General features: G+C 37.9%; 1 protein-coding gene across 1 annotated transcript; it reads right to left on the bottom strand.

The window, feature by feature from the left end:
• Positions 1-8,488: 8,488 nt before the first annotated feature.
• On the bottom strand, positions 8,489-9,142 carry LOC140150358 (uncharacterized). The gene has a single exon (XM_072172368.1). It carries the CDS (start codon positions 9,140-9,142, stop codon positions 8,489-8,491), a length of 654 nt encoding a protein of 217 aa, XP_072028469.1.
• Positions 9,143-12,203: the final 3,061 nt, after the last annotated feature.

Below are 12,203 nucleotides of genomic sequence, written 5' to 3'. Positions count from 1 at the left end.
TCGTAAGTGCTAAACCCATCGTAAGTCCCACACCCATGGTAACTCTTCCATAGGATTTACGATGTTAGAGCTACGATGTGTTGGGTTACGACTGTTAGTGAAATCGGATGCTATATCCAATGCATAAATGGGTACGAGACTTACATCGCGGATGACTATCAATCACAGCAATATAACCAGTGAGGATTCTATGGGGATGTTGTAGATGGAGGATGGTAGCGAAGGGGGGGGGGATGTATTCTTATATATTTTTGGTTATTATACGCTGTTGAAGTAATGATGTGACAGGATTAGCTACAATAGCAATAGATGAATACAGATTTTGAATAGATCGCTCTGCACTACAACGTTCACGCGGTACCTATGCATTGAGCCATAGATGTCAAAGAAATGAGTATCTTTGAAAACAGCGGTATTGTATTCAATCTATGATTACAGACATTCGCAGATGATGCGTGCAACCTGCTTGTAGTGCAGGGCGATCTATTAAAAAAATGTATTCATCTATTGCTATGGTAGTTAATCCGATTATTACGTAACTTCGACAGCGTATATGTCGAGGTGAAGGAAGTGGCGATTTGGGCAATATCATTTTCTGTGTATATCAGTAGAGATATTTGTTTCAATGTGGAGATGTGGGAAGAGATGAGGTGTGTTAACAATTATTTAATGTGGGAGGTGAACGATAATTGTTTTGATACTACGGGACATTGTTATACACTTGCTTTTCATATCAAAACACCTTGAGCAATACAACTAAAAATTGGGAAATATAAGTTTTTTTAATCTAAGATAGAAAAGAGAGCATGAAAAATCGGACCACGCCTCCCCCAACAAAGATAAAACGTTTTCGACATTATTCAAAAAAGGTTGTCAGAAAACGTTTAAATGTCGGGTTATATAAAGGGAAAGTAAAACATTTTTATAACATTCTAAAATATTTGTTGAAAACCTATTACAAAATATTCTAACAGATTCTTATTTGAATACTGACGAGATATTTGGCTAAAAATGTTTGCACCAACAATAACATTTTTATAAAACCCGACATTTAATGTTCAGATTTCACACCACCAAATAGTATTATACGCCCGGGGGGGGGGTACATCGAAAACATTTTGGTGGGTATGCTCCCCCGGAATTTTGAGGTGGTAGGTCTTTGGGAGCTGACGGCGTACCGGTAAAAGGGGGTCTTTTGGAGCTGCAAACCGGGCTGTGAACAAGTAAAATGGGGACTTTTGGAGCTGCAAACAGTCAAAATCAAGGGTCTTTCTTGGCTTTTTGGTTAAAAGTCGCCTGAAAAAACCCCAGAAATATGAGGAATGAGCAACTTTTGGGTCTTTTAGAGCTGAAATTATCAAATTCAGAGCTGCGAAAACCAAAAAGGGTGGTCTTTCCGGGGGAGCATACCCATATGGTCATTTGTGTTGAGTGCCCCCCCGGGATTATACGGTTGTGCGCCCTGAATGGCCTAAAGTAAGCATTAAAATGAGCAGAAATTTGCATAACTTTGGCTAAATTTGGATTGGTCATGATTAGTAATATCAAATCCTGCAAGTGTACCACAGATGGGAGAGGTCGAGTATTTTTTAATGAATTTAAGCAGTCTTTTCTATACAAAAACACTGGCATGATTTTGCAGGTAAATTAGGTAATTTCCAGACATCATAGACTTCGTGGGCCAGTCGTAAAAAATAATGACGGTCAATCTATATTTACCCAGTCAGAGGGATCAGGCTAGGGCTAATTTCAACCATCATAGCTGTCGCTAAGAACTGAGTCGAGAACTGAGAAGAAAAAGTGACGTTTTCTTGAGGCAAATTTAGTACATATCTCTATGGGGATTTATTTGGTGGTGTGATATCATAATAAGACTTTTTACCAAAACCAAATCCATAAATTTAAAAAACGGTTTTTTTTATGTTTGCTGCGTCTTTAATGCATGCTTATGCATGGTTAGGTAATCATGGTAATGTTCACATTAATTATTGCGGTGTGATTATTTATACTATGCTGTGGACGAAGTTGTTCCTTATGGTAGACTTCTCCGCAGTCCACTTGCCCATTTTGCATACTCTGGCTATTACATTTAAGCATAAAATGCTGATTTGTATTAATTTGTGTGCAATTGATAGATTTTCAGTCACTGTACTCCCTCTGTTTGTTAGCTTCCCAACTCGTGCTTTCGCGATCAATAAACTGGTAGATTCCAAAATCAGAATTGTTTAGTATTGAAGTGAGCCGTTATAATTATGCAAGATATGTTGCATTCGATCACTTTTATTGTCACTAATCATCTAATTATATATATAAACTCTTTATGACCATTTTACTATTGAACACTTTGATTTTAACATGTTTAATAAACATCAGTATCATTTTGAGTTCAACGGAATGCGTTCATCGTGATTAAATAATAATAACATATTTGTTATCAAAATTCGACTATGGCATAGTCTATTCCCTATGGTTGATGTCAAAATTCGACTATGGCATAGTCTATTCCCTATGGTTGATGTCAAAATTCGACTATGGCATAGTCTATTCCCTATGGTTGATGTCAAAATTCGACTATGGCATAGTCTATTCCCTATGGTTGATGTCAAAATTCGACTAAGGCATAGTCTATTCCCTATGGTTGATGTCAAAATTCGACTATGGCATAGTCTATTCCCTATGGTTGATGTCAAAATTCGACTAAGGCATAGTCTATTCCCTATGGTTGATGTCAAAATTCGACTATGGCATAGTCTATTCCCTATGGTTGATGTCAAAATTCGACTAAGGCATAGTCTATTCCCTATGGTTGATGTCAAAATTCGACTAAGGCATAGTCTATTCCCTATGGTTGATGTGTACATACAGGTTGTCACAAAAAATTTATACAATTTAGAAAATAGTATTAGACAAAAATAGTATTAGACAAACATGTCACTTATTGATTGTACAGGGTGTCCCAAAAAAAAAAGAGGCCCCTCATTGCGCCCTCTTTTTCTCCTATTTCTGAAAAGTTGGTTAAATATATTTTGGTATGTAAAGAAACCTTTAATCGTTAGCTTTAATAAACCAAAACAATTATTTCAATCGGCTCACAACTTTTGAAGATATGCCCTTTTAAATAAAAGTACCCGTTTTTTACTCTGTCCACGGATAGCAAACAGAGTGGTTGGGATGGCTCATGCTGTGGAGTGGCCTGCACGATCACCAGACCTCACACCACTTGAGTTTTTTCCTTTGTGGAAAAATCCAAGATCTTCGCAAACGTATTAATGAATGCCTTCACAAGTATCCGGCGCACAAGGATGGTACGCAATGCAATTGATGCAATGAGGACCAGTGCTGAAACCTGTATTCGCCAAATGCAAGGAGGCAACCAGGTAGAGGGCAGAGCAGCACAGTAAACTCACTTCAGACGAACCAAAGACAAACCATATAAGACGAAACAACAGGTAGAAGGTAAAGCGGAAGTGAAGAAGAACAAAGAGCACAAGAACACCACTCAGGAGACAGAAACTAAGGGCATGGTGGTAATTCCATACGTGGAAGGTTTATCGGAGAAACTACAGAGAATATTTCGTAAGCACAAAATATCCGTCGCAATGAAACCGCATAATACTATCAAAAGACTGTTAGTTCACCCAAAGGACAAGGTCGACACCATTAAGACCAGTGGGGTCGTCTACGAGATTGGTTGCAAAGGGTGCGACAAGCAAATGTTGCAGTGGTTCAAAAGGGAACTTGAAGCTAACCCCAGAGTCAGTTCTCGACGCAACAATTTGCCGAACATACCACAACGCAATATGTGCAATAACTTCAAACTTTCTTTTAGATAAACATTTCGTAATGATAAAAATGAGGTCTGAGGTTCCAATTGCTTTGCGCATATTTGAAGAGAATTGTTTTATATCTTTGAAGCATGAAAGCTGCATATCATGACGAAATATCGTAGCTTGACATTTAAATTGTTTATATTTGAGCTTATCTGGTTTATTTGATTGTGTTATATAAAATTGCTGAACAAATGTGTGCGTATACTAAGTGGTTCCCATTCTCTATCGAATTCCCTATTGCAAGTGATGCGAAGCGACAGCCACTAGGCCTTCGCGTGGACAAAGTTAATTTTGACCCTTTGATTTAAAACTAGCGTAACGTATTTAATTTAATACATTTTTGAATAGTGTTTTCACCAGAAGATGTTCTTTACGAATATGTAAAAACAATGTGAAGCAGACTTTGGAATGTTGACATTATGAAACTTTTTAGTTGGGTAAAGTTGTTTTTGGCCCACTCTGTAAACTGCGCGGTCCTTTTATACCAACTGCCTCTAGAGGGCGACGTTATCTATTTTGCAATGAAAACCCGGTTCCCGCTCCGTGCATCCGCGAGTATGACCCCTTTTTTTTAGCGTTTTCGCGAATTATTTGCCCTTAGACAATACTCCTATTTTCGCTGAAACGTGAACGATATTCTCATATACCCTTTTCTGACAGAAACGCGTAGGCTGCGTACAATGCACGAGTTGCACTGGCGCAGGCGTTTTATATAGCCTCATTGATGTTATTATTCTGCAGACTGTATCGTAATAAAGTCAAAATTGAATAGGACTGGGAAGTAGGATGACCTGTAATAATATTGTATTGCTTGTACTCACCGGAAAAGTTATGAAAATTCGTATATAGTCAGTCGACGTTGACGACATGGCCCCATGGCTAAATGTATTATAAACTTCAATCACTTGGCCGGCTGCACAGCAGATGCGCCGAACGGAAAATTGTGAAACTGCGATATTTTCGTAAAACCACAGAAGATATAGGCCCTAATTAAATATTACCGTTTCTCTGGTAAAAGCAAGAGAAGTGATGTTTCGATGAAAATACCCCTTTTTTTTATTTCGCAAACACGTGGTTCGAAAAAACCACCCTTTTTTTGTGTTTCGCGAATCGCGTTTCTTCATCTGAAAACACCCGTTATTTCGCACAATTTTCGACGAGCATGAATACCCGCGGATGCACGGGGTGCGGGAACCGGGGATCAAGAAAGGCAATGCCCGGGCACTTCAAGGACTTTAGAGTGTTACGATCTAGAACGACCGAAGGCCGAAATCACCTATCCCAGTTCACACACGAATGCACAACAACAACAACAACAACAACATACTGTTTGTATAAATTAACAAAATGACAATGATCTTACATATAGATTTTACCAATTTCTTGTTCTATAAACAATATTCTGATGCACACAAAGTTCCGGGCGGCTCTCTAGTAAAGATTGCGATTTCCAAACGTACATATCATACGCCTGTCCGTGCATCTATTCAAAATCCCACCGTGACCATATGAGACTGATTTTGAATACATGCACGAGCGTATGATACCTATATGACCTACGTTTGGAAATCGCAAGCTCTATATTGTCCTGTTCCAACTTTGTAATTATTCCACGGCAATATAAATCCTTTGGCAATGATGACGCTCAAAATGACGTTACTTTCGCTATTCACTCGGTGCCCTTCAGGAACAGCTCTCCATTCCGTTCCACTTGGCAGACTTTAGAAGCTTTTTTGAGAAAGTTTTTTGGGAAAAAATATTTATCTTCAATATGAAAGGTCATAATGTTCAATTGGTCGTCAACTTTTCATACACTTTAAGTATATTAGATTTATAAATCGAGGACTGTTAAGACGGGTTTACGGTAATATCACCTGGTCGTGGCCAGGGTCAAAAATTCAAATTTCTTCATATTCACATATTTGTTAGGCCTTGGGGTCAATAATTCAAAAATAAAAGAAATTTTGCCTAAAAATATTTGTTACCATAGTAACGGCCAAAAACAGATTTTCCTATTTTCGCCCATTTCCAGCAATGAAAATCCAAAAATTCAACAGGACGTCCCGCATATATGGGACCTATATTTTTGTATTGAGAATATACCTCATAGGGGTGGTCTTTACACTACACAATTATGCTGCCAATCATTGGGTTGCCAGTTCTGTTGTCAATGATAGACCGCTAAATCGAAGGCTTTTTTGGCGGATCTTCAAAAATTGTCATTTTGCCTGATTTTGATGGCATATAAGACCTACGATAGTGGGTCAGTTACAATAATATTATAGTTTATGTACATTGGTCCTTGGTGAACCCCTATATGAATCTGCAACTTGGGCAACTTAAGTATGCAGTTAAAGTGTTGCCATATATACTAACTATTTTGACCAATGTGATTTCTAGTGTAAGCCTAAACATCTTTAAGATTAAGAAAAAAGGAATCTAGAGGTTCTACATACAAAACAATTCAAGAAAAAAGGTTCTAGGAAATTGTAAGACCACCGAAATGGTTCATTCTGCCCTTTACAGAACCTTTTTAATCTGCCCTTTAAAGAACCTTTTTAATAATTATCTGCAATTGTTCTTTCTGACCTTTGCGCAACCCATATTAGTTCTTCATAGAACTATTAGAGGTTATATAAAAAAAAAGAAAAAATGTAGATATTTATATAGCGCTTAATGCCGTAAACAGCCTCAAAGCGCTTTACATTTATTCCGCCGTCATTAGAATATGTCGGAACCACGTTTGCAGCCTACAAGTGGCGCAGGGTCCATCAGTACAACGACTGTGACTACCCCTAACAGCTTCCCATTGCACCTGGGTTTGGTGAGGCAAGTGAGGCAAAGCGCCTTGCCCAAGGGCGCAACACGGTGGTGGGACGGGGAATCGAACCCACGCACGTCGAGCAAGCTCTCGGATTATGAGTCCAAGGCCGTAACCACTGAGTCACCGTGCCCCTATAGGCCTTACAGGACAACTTAAGAACCTTTTTATGTTTTACTTTGAACGTCAGAGTTAAGATATGTAAAATCGGTTTCCAGAGAAGCTCAGGGACTAGAAAATTTAGATATTTTAGAAAGTATCCAATTAAAGTATAAGATATCAGTGTTGCCAGTATAAAATCAATAATTTTACATCATTCACTTCTTAAGACCTACCGACTTGCAGTTTATGGGTCAATGGCATTTAAGGAAGATGAAAATGAATGTACTGAAATATGAAGCACCCGGTGGGTGAGATTAGCAGTATTACCTAATATAACAAGAAACATACATCATGTACATACAAAGAATCTGGTGATGATACGTACACCTTGAAACTGTTTTTGCCACTAGTATACAAATATTGACTGCTATGAGGGGCACAGTTAAAATTATAGGCCCGAGGTGATGTCAAAACCATGACTATGCCCGAAGCGAAGCTGAGGGCATAGTCATGGTTTTGACATCACCGAGGGCCTATAATTTTAAACTGTGCCCCGAATTAAGCAGTCAATATTTGTTTTATATACCGAATATATAGATTCTTCTCATTTGATTGGTTAAAAGATTTCCTGAACTGACAAGGCCTACAAACTTTTAACTGAATACATATAATAGGCCTTGATTTCGAACTGTATAACAAAGTATTTACTTACCAACATTATGTCCTCTTCTACATTTGTGTAGTTCTTCAGTGTCGATTCACCACCAAAAAGTCATTTAAAGTTAAAATCCAACAGGCAACACGGATAACATTTAAAATCCAAACTCCAACATGGATAAAAGTTATGGTCCATCAATCCAACACGGATAAAAGTTATGTTCCATCAATTCAACACGGATAACAGTTAAAATTCATCAATCCAACACGGATAATCAGTTGAAATCCATCAGAGTTAAAACAGTCAAAAACAGTTAAACATATTTACAGGTGGTTGATTTCATATTTTTGAAATTACTGTTGATGAAAATGCACCACACAGTTGTGAAAATTGAAACTGGTGGGTTTATTCTCCTGGCTACTGGTGTTGGTAATATTGACAGGGATGTTCATTGTGCCCCGTGGTGAATTAGCTATGTCACGCAAAATTGCCTCCAGATCAAGAACCTGACCAACCGAGGAAGTTGAAGGGATGTCTACAGCTGACGGTCCGGCAGATGATGCGATTTGGATTTGTTGGTTTGGGTCAACTATAGCAGATGGTCCAGCAGATCCAGGTGCGATTTGGATTTGCTGGTTTGGCCTAACTGAAGCAGACGGTCCAGCGCGAGGTCCCGCGATTTGGATTTGTTGGTTTGGGTTGATTGTTGAACTTATGGCATGGGCCATTTCTTCCTTTTTCTTATCAGTGGTTCTTGCGTAGTGCTTCAAACTGGATTCTGAATGATGACCAGACACTGACATTATGTCCCTGTCTTTAAAACCAGCATCTCTCAGGAATGTGATGCTTGTTGCACGCAGACAGTGATTTGTATACACGCGGGTTCCAGCTTTCAGGAAATCTCCTTCATCTTATCACCCAGCTTATTTTTCCCGAGTGGAGAGTTGCAGTACCATGGACCTGACGTTGGCACTTTTGACTTTGGTTTCTGCCAGAACGATTCACACTCTGGGTTTAGCTTTTCCACATATGACAAGAAAGAAGCCACTGGACACCTTGCATTATTTGTTTCGATCATCACACCACCTTGGCTCTTTTCAAGATCATCTTCACGGTTGTTTTTGTGAGAGTATCTTTCAAAGTTATGCATCGCTTTCCAGTACCTGACTCAACTTTCATCTCAAAACTATCGCGCGTCATTTCTCGAAGATTCTCCCGTCCTCTGTTACAAAAGTATAACATGAAATCCAAAAATACCTTGTTCTGAAGGCCCAATGGATCAGTTACATCCAAAGAATCTTGAATGATACTCATATCTTCCTCTCTAATTGCCATCTTGTGTTTTACAAACCCCTTTCCCCTCTGCTTCAATGTCGCTGAGTAGCTTTTGAAGACTCTTGATGAACTAGCAAAATCCTCGTTCATGACGATGTCACATTTACCTTCATTGATGAAATGGCGTTGAAGGCCGAAACGAATTGCCTGCATGGTTTTCTTGCAGTACAATTCACCATCCTGTTTACGTGCGCCACAATAAAACTTGCCGATGATGTCATCCAACTCGGAATTTGGCAAGGCGGCCACCATTGCCATATCCATGTTGATAAGCTTAACACTGAACACTTTCACCGCGTATTTCACTTGGTTTTTAGTGCTTTTACTATCAGCGGCTTCCATGATCGCCTTCAGTTCTTCATCATCAACGATATGAAATCTTGAATTTTCAGCCATTATCACAAGTTTGACGTGACATGTAACAGATTGTAAACAAAATCAAAATCAAAATCAAAACAAATCACTGCCCTACGCGATAAAACGTCGTCTGCAAGAGTAGAGGTCAAATTCATTGCGAACTGTGACCGCGATAGTCTCAACACTCGTAATCAACGCCGGCCGTATAGTGGGTGCGCAATGTATACGAGCGATATGTGTAATCGGGGTTGCGAATATGATGGAATATCCAATTATTTTCCGGGCATAGAATCAACTATGCCCGGGGCACAGTTGTTGTATGACGTCATCTTGATAGAAAAAGGGGGCACAGCTATTTTAATGACTCCACTTTTAACCAATCAGATGAGAGGAATCTATATATGAGGTATATAATAAAGTATAATTTCTGACTTGCATGGATATTGTTTTGGGAAATAATGTTAAGGAGTTACACCCCATACAATCACTTTTTCTGATAGAAAAGCACCATCTACCCTTTCTTTCCGTCCTTTGAACCATAAAATTGTATATATTATATTATTATATATATTGACCTACCTCGACCTACCTTGCTTGACCTATGCCGTTCACTCCAATTGGGTGTTGAGTGGTGGCATCCGCGTCACAATGTCCCGCCAAACTGTTCTGTCATCTGTTGTACGGCTGGCATTTACTATGGAGTTTAGGTTGGTTCTTTTGCAGTCAGTCACTCCACCTCTTTGATGGTCTTCCTCTAGGTCTGACTCCCTGGATGAGACATTCGAAGGTTATCTTTGGAAGGCGTGAGGGAGGCATTCTCTGGACGTGGCCAAAATAATGCAGTCTCTTCCGGGTAATTCTGTCCAAGATGGAAAACTCAACACCCAGGGTTTTGCGGATGGTGGTGTTTCGGATCCTGTCTCTCCGTGTTACTCCCATTATCTTCCTAAGGCACATCATCTCAAAAGTGAGCAGTCGATTCTCATCCTCTCTTTTCAATGTCCATGTTTCTGCTCCGTAGAGTAATATTGACAAAACAAGGACCTTGTATAGCTCAATCTTGGTGTTGGTTTGGATGTCTTTAGCGCTCCAGATACTCTGTAGTCTCTGCACAGCTCCTATGGCTTTGCCTATTCGAAGTTAAATATCCTCTGAGCAGGATCCTTTTTGGGTGATCTTTCCTCCCAGGTATGTAAACTCCTCCAACTGCAGAAGCTGGGTATTGTCAATTGTGATGTTCAGATGGGTGTCCTCTTTGCATATGGCCTGGCTGAGGTGCTTTGATGAATGAGGTTAAGGGCTGGGGTATGAACGTTTGGACAGTATTTATTTTGGGACATCAGAGCACATCAGACATATCGAATTGCATTCTGAATACGAAGAATGTCATTCTGATATCAAATAATTTTGATTTTTTGAAATTCGCAATTTAATACACATTTTATGGCAAATCATTAAAAATTGATATTTTTGATATTTAACAGTACTTGAAGTAAACTTTATAAATCTGATGATTTATACTTAAAGTGTATGTAGGTGGGATGAAAAGCCGACGATCAATTGAAAATTTTGACCTTTCGTATTAAAGATATGGATTTTTTTTCCTAAAACACCAAAAAAAATTAGGTCTTTTTTGGGAAAAAAATCCATATCTTTTGTTTGTTTGTTTGTTTTATTTCTTCTTTAACCTGGGACACTCAATCAGTTGAAAACACAATTAATCATCTGTTCTTCCTTGAGGCCCAGGGATCAATACAACATTTACATAACATAATTATTAAGGTTAAAAATACTACATACATTCAAATACACAATAATATTGCAAATTTAGATAAATACAATGCTTACAAAATAAATCAAATTACAATGTAACTTAAAAACATGTTTAAAATACTATTAATACTACATACATAGGCAAAGCATATAGAATAAAGGATCAAATAATATGGGGACCCAATAAGCATTTAAACTACTTAAAAGATAAAACATCTTCAATATGAAAGGTCAAAATTTTCAATTGACCGTCGGCTTTTCCTCCCTGCTACATACACTTTAAGAATATAACATTAGATTTATATAATTTACTTCGAGGACTGTTATATATCAAAAATTTGAAAAATATCAAATTTTTATAATTTGTCATAAAATTTGTATTATATTGTGATTTTCAAAAATGAAAATTATTTGATATCAGAAAGACATGCTTCGTATTCAGAATGCAATTTGATAGGTCTGAGGTGCTCTCATGTCCCACAAAAATACTGTCGAAACACAATAAACGCTCATTTTAGATCCCTTAACCAGTGTCTGGAGGTCTTCTTCACTGTTAGCAATTAGTGCAATGTCGTCTGCAAATCGTAAGTTGTTTACCACTTGTCCTTGGATTTTTACTCCTCTATGTTGGTATCGTGCAAGGGCGTACAACATAGTCATCTCCAGTAGGATGTTAAAAAGTTGAGGTGAGATCACACATCCTTGGCGAACTACAACCAAGGTTCTAACCAGTCTGTTAGTTCCCCATTTACTCTTACAGTACTTGCAGATTTCTTGTAGAATGAAGTTAATATTTTGAACTTTCAACTTGATTTTTAACTTTTGAACTTGGAACTTTTGAACGTTGAACCTGAATTTTGAACTCTTTTGATATTATGGAATAAGGAAAACACTGGAAATCAGATGGTAAGTGAATTCTTAATTCATTTTCTATTAGTATTATTTCTAAAAGTTTCTGAAAACATAATAATGATAAAATTGATGGTTTCTTCACCCAATGCAAAATTTATTGGTCGAGCTAAGAGTTTTAAAATAACATACGAAAAAAAAAGGAATGCTATCTTATAGGAGATTTTATAATAGACTTGTTAAAAGATGCTCGTCAGAAACAAGCTCACGGGTATCTTAATCTAGTTTATTCATGTTCATTTTACCAACCATTTACAAACCAACTGGAATAACTAAACACATCGCTACAATCTTTGATAACATTCTTACAAATAACTATAAAAATATTAACCCGGAAATAATTGTTCCAGATATCAGTGATCATTTCCAACCATATTGATCCAAAAATGCAGTAAAGTAAATATCATGAAACTATTTC

This window comes from Amphiura filiformis, chromosome 4 (assembly GCF_039555335.1).
Source record: "Amphiura filiformis chromosome 4, Afil_fr2py, whole genome shotgun sequence".
Classification (NCBI taxonomy): domain Eukaryota; kingdom Metazoa; phylum Echinodermata; class Ophiuroidea; order Amphilepidida; family Amphiuridae; genus Amphiura; species Amphiura filiformis.
Note: the sequence above shows the minus strand (reverse complement) of the source record. Positions and strands in the feature narration are given on the sequence as shown.